This window comes from Anomaloglossus baeobatrachus, chromosome 8, assembly GCF_048569485.1.
Source record: "Anomaloglossus baeobatrachus isolate aAnoBae1 chromosome 8, aAnoBae1.hap1, whole genome shotgun sequence".
Taxonomy (NCBI): domain Eukaryota; kingdom Metazoa; phylum Chordata; class Amphibia; order Anura; family Aromobatidae; genus Anomaloglossus; species Anomaloglossus baeobatrachus.
This window is the reverse complement of record NC_134360.1, coordinates 244,886,753-244,904,076: the sequence shown is the minus strand read 5'-3', so window position 1 is coordinate 244,904,076 and position 17,324 is coordinate 244,886,753. Positions and strand designations below refer to the sequence as shown.

Sequence of the window (17,324 nt, the reverse complement as noted above, 5' to 3'; positions counted from 1 at the left end):
GCAGGAACTGCACCCCCCCCCCCCAAATCACACACCTCCAAGGAGACGGCAGCAATACGGGGGATGGGGGAAGGGCGTCTGGTCTGCCCGCATGCTACAACATGGAAATCGGTGTTTATTACAGAGCGGACAAGGATACATCGCGTATACTAATGCACAGGGTCCCCCTAAAAGAGGAGATGACGCTTCTTCCTGATTATCGGCTCCGGTAAACAAGCCAGCGATCACCCGACAAAGGAGGACAGCGCTCACGGTCAGGGAAGTGTATAGGTTATGCCGGAATTACAGGCCTCGTTCTCGGCAGCACGATGTCCGGTGATGTGCTGCCGATAACACGGTGCTGTAAAGGGAAGGATCCAACAAATTGGCAGTGGTTCTGTCCCGTTCAGTACTCGTCAGTCAGTGTAAACGTGGGTAAATCAAGTCATCACCGGTCCACATAAAAAGCAGGAAGGGTTACACGATTGGGTGGGTTCCAGTGGTGGGACATCCGCCCATCAGCACGTTATCACCTATTCCCAAAAAGTAAATTATCCACTAGCGCTAACCCCCATCCATCTTGAATGGAGCAGAGGCGCACATGCTCCATTTATTGTCAATGGGACTGCGAGAAATAGACCACAGCCATCCTCTTCGTCCGACAGTCACATAGACAATGAAGGAGAGAAAGCTGAGCATGTGCACCATCGCTCCACTCCAGACGGGGGGAAAGAGTGGACGTTCCAGAACCCCGATCCCGGAACTGTTGGGGGTCCATCATTCACCGGCGACACCCCCCCCCCAGCTGATTGCAGGTTATCGCCTGTTCATAACTTGTTTTTTAAGGGGGGGGGGATAACCCCTTGAAAGGGAACCTGTCAGGTGCAATATCCACCCAGACCCACGAGCCCTTCTGGGTGCATATTGCTATTCCATGCCTAAATCTCCCTGTATACACTAGCATAAAGAGATCTTTAGAAAAAGTATTTCTATAGATCCTTTATCTTATGTTAATGAGGCCAGTGACTAGTCCCAAGGGCATTACTTCCCCTGACTAGTCCACCCTCTTAGCATGGCAGCTCTCCCACAGGGGTGTACTAACATGCTATTCAATGCAGCGTCATCAGCGGTGCTGCACGGAACTGTGACTGCGCTTCTGAATGCCGACGCTTTTCCTCATGCACAATATGAAGCAGGGTGTATACGTCCCAGCTTCAAAGAGGTCTACTGCGCATGACCGAAACTATTGGGGCATTCAGAAGCGCGGCACCGCTGGTGACGCTGCATTGATGTTAGTACGCCCCTGTGGGAGTGCTGCCATGCTAAGAGGACGGACTAGTTGGGAGATATAACGCCCTCAGGACTAGTCCCCGCGCTCTTTAGCATAAGATAAAAGATGTTTAGAAATACTGGTTCTGGGTGCATATTGCACCTGACAAGTTCCTTTAAAAGGGTCCACAGTCCCCCATTAACAAACAGAGGTCAAAATTATTCTTTTGGCTTCTAGGTGGTTATCCTATAATACCAAGGCAGTACACTCGCTTGCTTGGGGTTACATATGACAGAGAACTTCCCTTTATTCCCTACATCCAATTACTTCTTACACAGGTCACCTGCATCTTAAAATTATCTCAAGAATCCGACCTTTTCTTACCTTTGAAAAGGCAAAAACTCTTACTGTCGCTCTTATTCATGCCCGCCTGGACTATTGCCATTTCCAGCTGATCGCTCTCACTCTTCCTAGACTCCTCTCCAATCCGTCTAAAAGCAGCAGTCAGGGTCGTATATCTGTCCAGCTGCTACACTGATGCCTCTGCTCTGTGCTAGTCATTGCACTGGTTACCAAGCCGTAATACAATACACTATAAACTTATCTCTCTCACCCACAAAGCTCTCCACAGTTCTTCACCGCCATACATCTACTCCCTCATGTCTGTATCACCCTATCTGTGGTCACCATTCAGGACTTCTCTCGTGCTGTGCCAGTTTTCTGGCATGCACTACCCGATATTCTCTCTTTATTGTCTGTACATGTCCCCGGTCAATTTTATAGGGCTGCGGAATATGTTGGCGCGATAGAAATAAAAATTATTATTATGGGGGCTATGGATTTGTGCTTCATTTTTAACTACCCTAATGTAAAGCGAAGCGTCTCCCCCAAGGATTCACTTTAAATTTGGGTCCCAAACACCTGGTCTTAAAAAAAGCAGGTAAAGAGGAGACCACCAGTCAAAAGCCCCTCATCCATACAAACAAGATGTGGTCTATACATGCAAAATACCAGTATGGGGGCTGCAACTGGAGTGAATTAGAAAATCATGGATTTTTTTTTTTTTTTTTTTTTTTCAAAAAATCAGCCCCACACCTGTCCGTGTGGTTCATCTCCATTTACTTCCATGGAGCTAAAAACTTAGTTGCTAATGCCACTTTCACATTGCATTTTGAACCCAGTTCACTGGTCCCGTCGGAGCTTCTGTCTGAACCACCCTACGCAAAACAGGTTTCGGACTCATGCACTGACGGGCCATTGACTATAATGGTGCAGACGGAGTCATCATGCTCTATGAAGCCCCATTTTCAGGAGAACACTCTTTCTGGAGGCGAACACCCGAACGTAGTAGACTGCATTTGAGTGTCCGCCTCTAGGAAGTGTATAAGCCCGAAAATGGTGCACAGCAGAGAATACGGTGACTCCGTCTGCACCATTATAGTCAATGGCCACGTTGCTTGCTTGCGTTCGAAACCCGTTTTGAGGGGCGTTTGGACGGAAACCCCAATGGGACCACCATAAAAGGATCAGGGAACAATGTGAAAGTGGCCTAACAGGTGCCGATCTGTGCCGGCGCAGAGCGGTGATTCTCCGGCTTCATTTAGTCTCATGTCAACTGAGCAGCACCTTCTCTTCCGGTTGGCTCAGTCGACGAGGCGTCACTGCCAATATCTTGCCGATTGACAGCCAACGTGACGTCACCGAAAGCATAAAGACCGGAGAATGGTGACCTCTCTGAGCCGGCACCAGGTAGAACAGGAAAGTAGTTATTGTGAAGGCCCAGGCTATCAATCAATTGTCCATATAATAAGATAATCTGTCTTTGTATAACCATGGCTTAAATGCGATCATGTATACTAGGATCTGGAATGCATAGACTTTTGCTTATCTCCAGATGCCTTATCAAGGACAGTATAGTCTTGTAGGAAACTCTAGCCAAATAAGGGCGTAAGTGAAATCAAGTTAGATGGGTCAACAGCAATACAAAAGTACTGAATGAATTGTATAACTGTGATTGTTTTACAATATACAAGTTAGAAGAGCATTGAGCTTCTCCCGGATATAGATACATCTCTGTGTGGTCATTTTTCCTGATCCATATACATCTGTGCAGTTCTAATCTGGAATCCTCCTCTGAGACCCTGAGAGACCCCTTAGAGGTCTCCTCCAACATTATCACCTACCTGCCTGTAAGTTCTTAGCCCCATAGGGAAAAATAACCAAAGTCCTGGATAATCCCTGCAATAAAAAGACCAAGCGGGCAAAAAATGGGCCAAACTGATCACAACGGTGACGCACATAGCGACACTAAAAAAGACAATTTAACTTACGTCACCTCTCGCATACTTTGGACCATTATGTTGGGACAAATTCCCAGTGTCGTTTTTGGCACAATTTGGTGCATTATAAGACTTTTCTGCACCATACCACTTTTTTGGGACTGTCTAGACAGGAGCTAAGTGTCTTAAACAAACTATATCTGGCACAAAACATACGCCAGTTTTAATTCTATAGTTTACAGCTTGTTGCCTATACTACCAGCCACCTCTGCAGTCTATCACAGAGGTAGTCGGTCCCCTAGACAAGGAGTTCAGAGCTTACAAATTCTTTTCAATGGAGCTTGTAAGAGCTGGTCCTGTGATTTTGCAGAGGCAAAGCTGTTGATGCTAGCTGTATCAGAGTGCAGAGATTGGGGGTGGCAGAACAATTATTCCACTGGTCTGAACTGTGGACTAACAGGAGCACATATACCCCCCCCTCCCTCTCAAGGAAGCAGGAAGATAGGTGCGCTCCAAAGATTGAAGATTGGACAACCCTTGCAATATCTTTGGCTTGAGGACAATGAGCGAAAAATAAACCTGCCGCCACCCCGTCCTGCGCACACAGATTATTGGTTTTGTTACCACAAATCTCGACTACAAGCTGATTATCCTGACACCACGCATTAGTACAGGCAATACCTACTGGTAGAAAGAATGTAAGTACAACAGTCCTTTCATTTTCTATGTCATAAATCAATAGTACACGTGAAAATAAGGAACTTTGTAATATGTCTTATCAGAGCAATCTGCTTCTTTCTCCTTTCACCTTCGATTTCTGGATAAATCCGCTGTTCAGACCTTTCCAATACTGAGATGACACTTGGTGATTTTAAAATTCTATGGACAAGGGAGGAGCTACAGTCCGACACACCCTGCTGCAGGATCCACAGAACTCTGTCAGCACCAACTGTCACCGCCTACGTCAGTAACCGGACAATCTGTATTTACTGAAGAAAGATATTATTCGTGAATTGAGAATTCTGAGAATGAACAATCAATCGGTCTAGGAAGAGAGAGAGAGAAAAATGAAGGGAAGGGTAAAGGAAAAGGAAAGGGTAAAAGGAAGGGTAAAGGGTAAGAAAGGGAAAAGGAAAAGAAAGCGAAAGGAAAAGAAAGCGAAAGGAAAAGAAAGCGAAAGGAAAAGAAAGCGAAAGGAAAAGAAAGCGAAAGGAAAAGAAAGGGAAAGGAAAAGAAAGGGAAAGGAAAAGAAAGGGAAAGGAAAAGAAAGGGAAAGGGAAAGAAAGGGAAAGAAAGGGAAAGAAAGGGAAAGAAAGGGAAAGAAAGGGAAAGAAAGGGAAAGAAAGGGAAAGAAAGGGGAAAGAAAGGGAAAGAAAGGGAAAGAAAGGGAAAGGGAAAGGAAAGAAAAGGAAAGGGAAAGGGAAAAAAGGAAAGGGAAAGAAAAGGGAAAAAAGGAAAGGGAAAGAAAAGGAAAGGGAAAGGAAAAGAAAGGGAAAGGAAAAGAAAGGGAAAGAAAAGGAAAGGGAAAGGAAAAGAAAAGGAAAGGAAAAGAAAGGGAAGGGAAAAGAAAGGGAAAGGAAAGAAAGGGAAAGGAAAAGAAAGGGAAAGGAAAAGAAAGGGAAAGGAAAAGAAAGGGAAAGAAAAGGAAAGGGAAAGGAAAAGAAAAGGGAAAGGAAAAGAAAGGAAAAGAAAGGGAAGGGAAAAGAAAGGGAAAGGAAAAGAAAGGGAAAGGAAAAGAAAGGGAAAGGAAAAGAAAGGGAAAGGAAAAGAAAGGGAAAGGAAAAGAAAGGGAAAGGAAAAGAAAGGGAAAGGAAAGAAAGGGAAAGGAAAAGAAAGGGAAAGGAAAAGAAAGGGAAAGGAAAAGAAAGGGAAAGGAAAAGAAAGGGAAAGGAAAAGAAAGGGAAAGGAAAAGAAAGGGAAAGGGAAAGAAAGGGAAAGGAAAAGAAAGGGAAAGGAAAAGAAAGGAAAGGGAAAGGGAAAGAAAGGGAAAGGGAAAGAAAAGGAAAGAAAGGGAAAGAAAGGAAAGAAAGGGAAAGAAAGGGAAGAAAGGAAAGAAAGGGAAAGGAAAGAAAGGGAAAGGGAAAGAAAGGGAAAGAAAGGAAAGAAAGGGAAAGAAAGGACAGAAAGGAAAGAAAGGGAAAGAAAGGGAAAGAAAGGGAAAGAAAGGGAAGAAAGGAAAAGGGAAAGAATGGGAAGAAAGGGAAAGAAAGGGAAAGAAAGGGAAAGAAAGGGAAAGAAAGGGAAAGAAAGGGAAAGGGAAAGGGAAAGGGAAAGAAAAGGGAAAGAAAAGGAAAGGGAAAGAAAGGCAACGGGAAAGAAAGGCAACGGGAAAGAAGGCAACGGGAAAGAAAGGCAACGGGAAAGAAAGGCAACGGGAAAGAAAGGCAACGGGAAAGAAAGGAAAAGGGAAAGAAAGGGAAAAGGGAAAGAAAGGGAAAAGGGAAAGAAAGGGAAAAGGGAAAGAAAGGGAAAAGGGGAAGAAAAAGTAAATGAAAGGGAAGGAAAGGAAAGAAAGGGGAAAAGGTGGGGGAAAAGATGGGGGAAATGATGGGGGAAATGATGGGCAAAAAAGATGGGAAAGGAAAGGATTTATCCATTAAAATCTATTACAAAGTTTCCTACTTTCACTTGTACTATTTAATTATATATTAAAAAAATAAAATGTGTGGTGTATGAAATACAAAACTGGTACAATAATATAAAAGACCTAAGCCACAGAGGCCGGTGACACCCAGCAATGTAGGATCTGACCTTTGTGCGTCGGGCTGAGAGATGGTGTTCACTAAAGCCTCCACTGCGGAGTCAAAGAGTTCAGGGTCCCGTAGAGCGGAGAATGCCGCCATGGTCAGTTCCTCGCACTCGGTTAGCGGGATTCCTAGTTGGGCCCAACTGGAAAAACATTTCAGCACCTTTTGCTTGACAAATCCTGGGGAGTCGCGCTGCTGTAAAAGCTGACGCAGCAAGGGGAAGACGCCTGCGCACTCCTGAGACAGGCAGCTGCGTACTTGTCCTTTGCGGTAAGGTGGTAGGCGGCTAGTCTGGAACTCCTCGGGCAAAACAGTTAACAATTCCAAAAGTGCCAAACAACGAGCTCTGCCATCTGTCTGTCCGTCCTCCGCCTGGAAAACCCGTACCATGTCTGGCACGGCGTGCGGCCAGGTGTCGGGCATCATGTTCAGCGCCAATGATGCAAGCGCCACACAGAGTCGGGTTAGGACAATCTTGGAGCCGCTGGCAAAGGCAGAAATCTGTGAGAAGAGCTGTGTCTTGAGGGTCTCGTACTGATCGGAGGGTATATCTCCCCAATACCGGGATATCTTGATGTGCAATGCGCTAGCACCAAAATATTGGATTTCTGGTACTTTGCCACCGTTCAGGAGCTGCCAACTAAACTGCCAGGCCTGAGGGGAAAGCTGGGCCTGCATTAACCACTTCTGTGCAAGGTTCTTGTTGTCAATGTTAGGATCGTAATATAACTGGTGAAGAGCCTGTTCAACAGGAGACATAAAACACGGAGAAACATTACATGTACCACACAGACAAGTTAAATTCTCACACTGCCATTATTTTGGTGCATTTTGGGAAAAACAAAAAACAAAACTACAAATATGACAATTGTTTCCACTTAAAAAATGTTGACAGAAGAGGAGTCCTCAAAAATTTTTGTGTAGGAAATGCCATTTTACCAAATACCTACTATCTGGCACATTCTATAGGAGATAACCAGTGGGGTTGGTATGAAATGTTTACATTCTATAGGAGATAACCAGTGGGGTTGGTATGACATGTTTACATTCTATAGGAGATAACCAGTGGGGTTGGCATGAATGCTTTACATTCTACAGGAAATAAGTGGGGTTGGCAGAAAATGCTTTACATTCTATAGGAGATAGCCAATGGAGTTGGCATGAAATGCTTTACATTCTATAAAAGATAACCAGTGAGGTTGGCATTAATGCTTTACATTTTATAGGAGATAACCAGTGGGGTTGGTATGAAATGTTTACATTCTATAGGAAATAACAAGTAGAGTTGGCAGGAAATGCTTTACATTACATTCTATAGGAGATAACCAGTGGGGTTGGCATGAAATGCTTTACATTTTATAGGAGATAACCAGTGGGGTTGGTATGACATGTTTACATTCTATAGGAGATAACCAGTGGGGTTGGCATGAATGCTTTACATTCTACAGGAAATAAGTGGGGTTGGCAGAAAATGCTTTACATTCCATAGGAGATAGCCAATGGAGTTGGCATGAAATGCTTTACATTCTATAAAAGATAACCAGTGAGGTTGGCATTAATGCTTTACATTTTATAGGAGATAACCAGTGGGGTTGGTATGAAATGTTTACATTCTATAGGAAATAACAAGTAGAGTTGGCAGGAAATGCTTTACATTACATTCTATAGGAGATAACCAATGGGGTTGGTATAAATGTTTACATTCTATAGGAGATAACCAGTGGAGTTGGCATGAAATGCTTTACATTCTATAGGAGAGAACCAGTGGAGTTGGCATGTAATGCTTTACATTCTATAGGAGCAATCCAGTGAGGTTGGCATGAAATGCTTTACATTCTATAGGAGAAAACCAGTGGGGTTGGCATGAAATGCCTTACATTCTATAGGAGAAAACCAGTGAGGTTGGCATGAAATGCTTTACATTCTATAGGAGATAACCAGTGGGGTTCGCATGAAATGCTTTACATTCTATAGGAGATAACCAGTGGGGTTCGCATGAAATGCTTTACATTCTATAGGAGATAACCAGTGGGGTTCGCATGAAATGCTTTACATTCTATAGGACATAACCAGTGGGGTTGTTATGCAATGCTTTTTATAATTAGGATTAAATTCCATCACACCAGACGCTCCCCCTTAAACTCTACACTGTTACACCCGTCCTGGAGGGTCCTAAAAATAGTGAGACCACAGAAAGAAGCCGTATTGATTTTCTAGAGCCGAGTACCCTGCACTGTCTGCGTCATGCCCCAGTGCCAGGAGGATCCTGTCACCAGGAGGAGGTGGGGGGGGCGCACAGCTGCTGATGTCCCCGGAGCACTGGGTAACGTCATGTCAGGCAAGTCAGCGAGTGTCAGAGCGAGACCCGCATGCTCCACGTACTTCAGCAAGAAACCTGCAGCTGCCAAGAGAACGCACCGAGTCCCTAAGGGCCGAATAATCATGAGAAAGCCCGGCGGGGTGCGCCATGGCCTGGAGACCGCCATAGCCTGGAGACCGTAGCCACCAAGCTGTAATTACACCCATGTTAGGATAGAGGTGCACATTATATCAGCACTCATAATAATAGAATCTCAGGGACAAATATATAATGTCCGGAGCAAAAGTCATTTACTAATATAACAAAAAAATAGAATGCCTGTGACCTAAAGCGTCAGAGCGATGCGCAGAATTCTCATAACAAAAGCCGAATGTACTCCAGATATGGCACAGCACCCATCCCCCCCCCCCCCCCCTTCCGTACAGCGGCAGAGCTAGGCACAGCTGTACCCAGCATCGCGCTGCAGAGAGAAAGCAGAAAGGTGCATTCATGTAGAATAGCGGCTCTGCATATAGAAATGTGACATCACACAGTACCCGCGGGGTGCAGAGCTGCTGTTCTACATGAACGCACTGCATATATGGGACGCCCCTGCACCGGCACCGGGGGATGGAGATGGAGGATGCACCTGCCCGGGCACAGGGTGGTAAATGTGGAACGTATCTGCCGGGCACTACAGATACATATGATAATTGCCCAGGTTCCGGGTAATATATCGGGGTTACACCTGCCCCTCGCTGATACACCTGCCCCTCGCTGATACACCTGCCCCTCGCTGATACACCTGCCCCTCGCTGATACACCTGCCCCTCACTGATACACCTGCCCCTCGCTGATACACCTGCCCCTCGCTGATACACCTGCCCCTCGCTGATACACCTGCCCCTCGCTGATACACCTGGGGCGCAGCAGACTCGGCACAGGGCGATGTACAGGGAGGAATCTGCCCCGAATAACAAAGGGTCACTTACTTTCTCCACATTGTCCATAGTGAAGTCCAGGCTCTGCTGCTCTTGCCTGCGCTCCATTTCTGGACCTGGGGGGAGGGGGAGGTGATGGCTGGATCTGTTTGTGCCTCCAGATGAGAATGACGGTGAATCAGCACATCCCCACATTGCGCTCCATCCCTGCTCCGCTCGTCTCAGTGCAGCTTACACAGCACAGAAGGGAGGGGGCTCAGTCGCCTCCCAGATGACAGCGAAGGTGCCGCACACCACGGTCCGGGCGGTTCAGGAACGTCTGACTGCAGAGGTGACAGCGAAGGTGCCGCACACCACGGTCCGGGTGGCTCAGGAACGTCTGACTGCAGAGGTGACAGCGAAGGTGCCGCACACCACGGTCCGGGCGGTTCAGGAACGTCTGACTGCAGAGGTGACAGCGAAGGTGCCGCACACCACGGTCCGGGTGGCTCAGGAACGTCTGACTGCAGAGGTGACAGCGAAGGTGCCGCACACCACGGTCCGGGCGGCTCAGGACGTCTGACTGCAGAGGTGACAGCAAAGGTGCAGCATACCACAGTCCGGGCGGCTCAGGAACGTCTGACTGCAGAGGTGACAGCGAAGGTGCCGCACACCACGGTCCGGGCGGCTCAGGACGTCTGACTGCAGAGATGTCAGCGAAGGTGCCGCACACCACAGTCCGGGCGGCTCAGGAACATCTGACTGCAGAGATGACAGCAAAGGTGCCGCACACCACGGTCCGGGCGGCTCAGGAACGTCTGACTGCAGAGGTGACAGCGAAGGTGCCGCACACCACGGTCCGGGCGGCTCAGGACGTCTGACTGCAGAGATGTCAGCGAAGGTGCCGCACACCACAGTCCGGGCGGCTCAGGAACATCTGACTGCAGAGATGACAGCAAAGGTGCCGCACACCACGGTCCGGGCGGCTCAGGAACGTCTGACTGCAGAGATGACAGCGAAGGTGCTGCACACCACGGTCCAGGCGGATCAGGAACGTCTGACTGCAGAGATGACAGAGAAGGTGCCGAACACCATGGTCCAGGCGGCCCAGGAATGTCTGACTGCAGAGATGACAGTGAAGGTGCCGCACACCACGGTCTGGGCGGCTCAGGAACGTCTGACTGCAGAGATGACAGCGAAGGTGCTGCACACCACGGTCCAGGCGGATCAGGAACGTCTGACTGTAGAGATGACAGAGAAGGTGCCGCACACCACGGTCCGGGCGGCTCAGGAACGTCTGACTGCAGAGATGACAGCGAAGGTGCCGCACACCACGGTCCAGGCGGATCAGGAACGTCTGACTGCAGAGATGACAGAGAAGGTGCCGCAAACCACGGTCCAGGCGGCCCAGGAATCTCTGACTGCAGAGATGACAGTGAAGGTGCCGCACACCACGGTCTAGGCGGCTCAGGACGTCTGACTGCAGAGATGACCGCGAAAGTGCCGCGCACCACTGTCCGGGCGGCTCAGGAATGTGGACTCTGTGAAAAGAGCAATAAGATGAGTGTTTTCTCAACAGCAGAGTGGCTCCCGAGTGTGCACTGTCCTGTTATAATCTGGTCATTTCTGAGTGTAAACTCTCCTGCGCAGAGTCCGCCTCTACTGAGTGCACTCTCCTATATGGTCAGCCTCTACTGAGTGCAGTCTCCTATATGGTCAGCCTCTACTGAGTGCAGTCTCCTATATGGTCAGCCTCTACTGAGTGCAGTCTCCTATATGGTCAGATTCTACTGAGTGCAGTCTCCTATATGGTCAGCCTCTACTGCTTACAATCTCCTATATAATCAGCCTCTACTGAGTGCACTCACCTATATGGTGTGACTCTCCTAGGGCACTCTCATATGGTCAGTCTCTTCTGAGTGCACTGTCCTGTACAATGAGACTGTCCTAAGTATGCGCTCATCTATACTGTGCCTGGCCCTCCCAAGTGTGCATTCTCCTATATTGTTTCCCTCCTGAGTATTCTCTCTTCTGAGTGTGCACTCTCCTGTACAATAAGACTGTCATAAGTGTGCACTCATCTACTGTCTTTCTCTCTTGAGTGTGCACTGGTCTACTCTTTTTCTCCTGAGTGTGCACTCCTCTACACCCATCTTTCTTTCTTGAGTATGCACTCGTCTAGAATGTTTATTTCTCACCCAAGTGTGCACTCATCTACACTGTCTTTCTCTCCTGAGTTTTCCCTCATCTACATCGTCTTTTTCCTGAGTGTGCACTTGTCTGAACTGGGTCTATCTCCTGAGTGTGCAGCCATCTACACTGTGTCTTTCTCTCCTGAGTGACTGCACTGTATTTCTCTCGAGTGTGCACTGTCTGTCTCCTGAGTGTGCATTAGTCAGCATTGAGTCTGTGTCCTCAGTGTGCACTCACCTACACTGTCTCTCTCATGAGTATGTACTGAGTGTCTTTCTCTCCTGAGTGTGCACTGATCTACACTGTGTCTGTCTTCTGAGTGTGCTCTCGTCCTCAAGGTGTCTCCTGAGTGTGCACTCGTCTGCACTGTCTGTCTCCTCAGTGTGCTCTCGTCCTCACTGTCTGTCTCCTGAGTGCACACTCATCTGCACTGTCTCCTGAGTGTGCTCTCGTCCTCACTGTCTCCTGAGTGTGCACTCATCTGCACTGTCTCCTGAGTGTGCTCTCGTCCTCACTGTCTGTCTCCTGAGTGCACACTCATCTGCACTGTCTGTCTCCTCAGTGTGCACTCATCTGCACTGTCTCCTGAGTGCGCACTCATCTGCACTGTCTGTCTCCTGAGTGCGCACTCATCTGCACTGTCTGTCTCCTGAGTGCGCACTCATCTGCACTGTCTGTCTCCTGAGTGTGCTCTCGTCCTCACTGTCTCCTGAGTGTGCTCTCGTCCTCACTGTCTGTCTCCTGAGTGTGCTCTCGTCCTCACTGTCTCCTGAGTGTGCTCTCGTCCTCACTGTCTGTCTCCTGAGTGTGCTCTCGTCCTCACTGTCTGTCTCCTGAGTGCACACTCATCTGCACTGTCTGTCTCCTCAGTGTGCACTCATCTGCACTGTCTCCTGAGTGCGCACTCATCTGCACTGTCTGTCTCCTGAGTGCGCACTCATCTGCACTGTCTGTCTCCTGAGTGCGCACTCATCTGCACTGTCTGTCTCCTGAGTGTGCTCTCGTCCTCACTGTCTCCTGAGTGTGCTCTCGTCCTCACTGTCTGTCTCCTGAGTGTGCTCTCGTCCTCACTGTCTCCTGAGTGTGCTCTCGTCCTCACTGTCCTGAGTGTGCTCTCGTCCTCACTGTCTGTCTCCTGAGTGCGCACTCATCTGCACTGTCTGTCTCCTGAGTGTGCTCTCGTCCTCACTGTCTCCTGAGTGTGCACTCGTCTGCACTGTCTGTCTCCTCAGTGTGCTCTCGTCCTCACTGTCTGTCTCCTGAGTGTGCTCTCGTCCTCACTGTCTCCTGAGTGTGCTCTCGTCCTCACTGTCTCCTGAGTGTGCACTCATCTGCACTGTCTCCTGAGTGTGCTCTCGTCCTCACTGTCTGTCTCCTGAGTGCACACTCATCTGCACTGTCTGTCTCCTCAGTGTGCACTCATCTGCACTGTCTCCTGAGTGCGCACTCATCTGCACTGTCTGTCTCCTGAGTGCGCACTCATCTGCACTGTCTGTCTCCTGAGTGCGCACTCATCTGCACTGTCTGTCTCCTGAGTGTGCTCTCGTCCTCACTGTCTCCTGAGTGTGCTCTCGTCCTCACTGTCTGTCTCCTGAGTGTGCTCTCGTCCTCACTGTCTCCTGAGTGTGCTCTCGTCCTCACTGTCCTGAGTGTGCTCTCGTCCTCACTGTCTGTCTCCTGAGTGCGCACTCATCTGCACTGTCTGTCTCCTGAGTGTGCTCTCGTCCTCACTGTCTCCTGAGTGTGCTCTCGTCCTCACTGTCTGTCTCCTGAGTGTGCTCTCGTCCTCACTGTCTGTCTCCTGAGTGTGCTCTCGTCCTCACTGTCTCCTGAGTGTGCCCTCGTCCTCACTGTCTCCTGAGTGTGCACTCGTCCTCACTGTCTGTCTCCTGAGTGTGCTCTCGTCCTCACTGTCTGTCTCCTGAGTGTGCTCTCGTCCTCACTGTCTGTCTCCTGAGTGTGCTCTCGTCCTCACTGTCTGTCTCCTGAGTGTGCTCTCGTCCTCACTGTCTCCTGAGTGTGCCCTCGTCCTCACTGTCTCCTGAGTGTGCACTCGTCCTCACTGTCTGTCTCCTGAGTGTGCTCTCGTCCTCACTGTCTGTCTCCTGAGTGTGCTCTCGTCCTCACTGTCTCCTGAGTGTGCTCTCGTCCTCACTGTCTGTCTCCTGAGTGTGCTCTCGTCCTCACTGTCTCCTGAGTGTGCTCTCGTCCTCACTGTCCTGAGTGTGCTCTCGTCCTCACTGTCTGTCTCCTGAGTGCGCACTCATCTGCACTGTCTGTCTCCTGAGTGTGCTCTCGTCCTCACTGTCTCCTGAGTGTGCTCTCGTCCTCACTGTCTGTCTCCTGAGTGTGCTCTCGTCCTCACTGTCTGTCTCCTGAGTGTGCTCTCGTCCTCACTGTCTCCTGAGTGTGCCCTCGTCCTCACTGTCTCCTGAGTGTGCACTCGTCCTCACTGTCTGTCTCCTGAGTGTGCTCTCGTCCTCACTGTCTGTCTCCTGAGTGTGCTCTCGTCCTCACTGTCTGTCTCCTGAGTGTGCTCTCGTCCTCACTGTCTGTCTCCTGAGTGTGCTCTCGTCCTCACTGTCTCCTGAGTGTGCCCTCGTCCTCACTGTCTCCTGAGTGTGCACTCGTCCTCACTGTCTGTCTCCTGAGTGTGCTCTCGTCCTCACTGTCTGTCTCCTGAGTGTGCTCTCGTCCTCACTGTCTCCTGAGTGTTCTCTCGTCCTCACTGTCTCCTGAGTGTGCTCTCGTCCTCACTGTCTCCTGAGTGTGCTCTCGTCCTCACTGTCTCCTGAGTGTGCTCTCGTCCTCACTGTCTCCTGAGTGTGCTCTCGTCCTCACTGTCTCCTGAGTGTGCTCTCGTCCTCACTGTCTGTCTCCTGAGTGTGCTCTCGTCCTCACTGTCTCCTGAGTGTGCTCTCGTCCTCACTGTCCTGAGTGTGCTCTCGTCCTCACTGTCTGTCTCCTGAGTGCGCACTCATCTGCACTGTCTGTCTCCTGAGTGTGCTCTCGTCCTCACTGTCTCCTGAGTGTGCTCTCGTCCTCACTGTCTGTCTCCTGAGTGTGCTCTCGTCCTCACTGTCTGTCTCCTGAGTGTGCTCTCGTCCTCACTGTCTCCTGAGTGTGCCCTCGTCCTCACTGTCTCCTGAGTGTGCACTCGTCCTCACTGTCTGTCTCCTGAGTGTGCTCTCGTCCTCACTGTCTGTCTCCTGAGTGTGCTCTCGTCCTCACTGTCTGTCTCCTGAGTGTGCTCTCGTCCTCACTGTCTGTCTCCTGAGTGTGCTCTCGTCCTCACTGTCTCCTGAGTGTGCCCTCGTCCTCACTGTCTCCTGAGTGTGCACTCGTCCTCACTGTCTGTCTCCTGAGTGTGCTCTCGTCCTCACTGTCTGTCTCCTGAGTGTGCTCTCGTCCTCACTGTCTCCTGAGTGTGCTCTCGTCCTCACTGTCTGTCTCCTGAGTGTGCTCTCGTCCTCACTGTCTCCTGAGTGTGCTCTCGTCCTCACTGTCCTGAGTGTGCTCTCGTCCTCACTGTCTGTCTCCTGAGTGCGCACTCATCTGCACTGTCTGTCTCCTGAGTGTGCTCTCGTCCTCACTGTCTCCTGAGTGTGCTCTCGTCCTCACTGTCTGTCTCCTGAGTGTGCTCTCGTCCTCACTGTCTGTCTCCTGAGTGTGCTCTCGTCCTCACTGTCTCCTGAGTGTGCCCTCGTCCTCACTGTCTCCTGAGTGTGCACTCGTCCTCACTGTCTGTCTCCTGAGTGTGCTCTCGTCCTCACTGTCTGTCTCCTGAGTGTGCTCTCGTCCTCACTGTCTGTCTCCTGAGTGTGCTCTCGTCCTCACTGTCTGTCTCCTGAGTGTGCTCTCGTCCTCACTGTCTCCTGAGTGTGCCCTCGTCCTCACTGTCTCCTGAGTGTGCACTCGTCCTCACTGTCTGTCTCCTGAGTGTGCTCTCGTCCTCACTGTCTGTCTCCTGAGTGTGCTCTCGTCCTCACTGTCTCCTGAGTGTTCTCTCGTCCTCACTGTCTCCTGAGTGTGCTCTCGTCCTCACTGTCTCCTGAGTGTGCTCTCGTCCTCACTGTCTCCTGAGTGTGCTCTCGTCCTCACTGTCTCCTGAGTGTGCACTCGTCCTCACTGTCTCCTGAGTGTGCACTCGTCCTGAGTGTGCTCTCCGGTGTCGGTGCGGCGGCCTCCCTCACCCTGCAGCCTCCCCGCTCTCCCGGCTCCGCTCGTCTCGCAGTGACACACAGCAGCTGCCGGTCCTGCCGGGGCTGCCCGAACATAAGCCTGACCCCTGGATGCCTTCACATAACACCAATGACGGGGTGACTTCCACCCATGCAGCCCTGGCACCATCTTTCCACATTCACTGTGTGAACGTACGGTAAGCGATTGTTATTTATTTATGACGGGCAGGAAAAAGACCGACCTGAATGGACCCCGCCGCAAGGCTTCATGGGAGATGTAGTTTCCATGTCCCTAATTTCAGCCTTCTCAGAATAGGGAGAGGCTGTTCGGTTACTATAGAAACGGCGCTACCAAAAGGAACAAGGAGCCAGAATAAGGAATGGAAGCAAGAAACCCAATAAAATAACAGATTTATTTATTAATTCATTAAATATAACTATAAACATCCTATAAAAAAGGACGTGTGGCGGTGAACTCTGTCACCCATGACAAGGCCCAATACACAGATCCCTGTCACTGCAAGTGCAAATACCTCAGTGTCTACACAACTGGTCAAGAATAATAAAACACAGACACAAAATATGGCTTAAGGGATCGAAAAAGGCCCCAGCGTGCGTTTCGCGTTAGCTTCTTCAGGGGGTGCGAGTACAGGGCACTAAGGACGTCCTCATACACAGTTAGGTCCACAAATAGGTGGACAGTGACACAAGATTTGTCATTTCAGCTGTTAACCAGTGATATAATCAATAAGCCACCTCCCAACTTCTGAAGAACAGATAGAGGGAGAAACCATGTGGTGGCAAATGTTGACCACGCCCCTAACCACCCCCAACCACACCCATTTGTCAGTTAGGGCTATTGAGCAGATACCCAGGACTATTCATTCACTCATAGTCGTAGGTAGCAGCCAGAACGTTCTCATCCTTATGTAGCTTCACTATATGACGCTGCTTTTTTGTGCCTCTAAGGCCGTGTTCACACATTGCATAAATGCTGTGGGTTTTCTTGTTTTCTGCAGGTGTAGGGGGCCCCAGGACGCCTGCGCCTATGATATGTCTGTTTATTGCATTTTTGCTGCATTTTTATGCCTTTTCCAACTTATCTGTCTCGTTTTTGGATCTGAAGCCGCAATTTTAGGTGTTTTTTTATCATACACAAAGAGCTTTAATTCTGCACTTAAAAAAAACTGCATTTTTTTCTTTTTTTTCAGGCTCCACATAGAAGACACTAGAAAAAAAGCACCCAAATTGCAAAATTCTGTGGCATCTTTAGTCGTACAATCGGCAGAGATTTAATGAAATCACATCCACTCCACAGCAGAATGTCTGCTCACAAAAAAATACAGCATTTACGCTACATGTGAACACGGCCTAAATGTCCCAGCAAAGTGGATGTGATGTCATCAAATCTACAGACGCTGCTGAATTGTGCGGTTTTGGTGCTTTTTTTTCTCTA

At 49.4% G+C, this 17,324-nt stretch overlaps 1 protein-coding gene across 2 annotated transcripts in view; it reads right to left on the bottom strand.

The window, feature by feature from the left end:
- The window catches only part of IPO13 (importin 13), a 93,896-nt gene extending 77,934 nt beyond the window's left edge, over positions 1 to 15,962 (bottom strand). For both annotated transcript variants that reach the window (XR_012724970.1, XM_075320484.1), the window contains exons 1-3: positions 15,881 to 15,962; positions 9,567 to 11,035; positions 6,280 to 7,016 (exon numbers count right to left, since the gene is read on the bottom strand). Coding sequence is in view for 1 of the 2 variants with exons in the window: in XM_075320484.1 (XP_075176599.1) it covers positions 6,280 to 7,016; positions 9,567 to 9,710 (881 nt within the window). In the remaining variant the exon portion in view is untranslated. The remainder of the gene's footprint in view (positions 1 to 6,279; positions 7,017 to 9,566; positions 11,036 to 15,880) is intronic.
- Between the last annotated feature and the right edge of the window lie 1,362 nt (positions 15,963 to 17,324).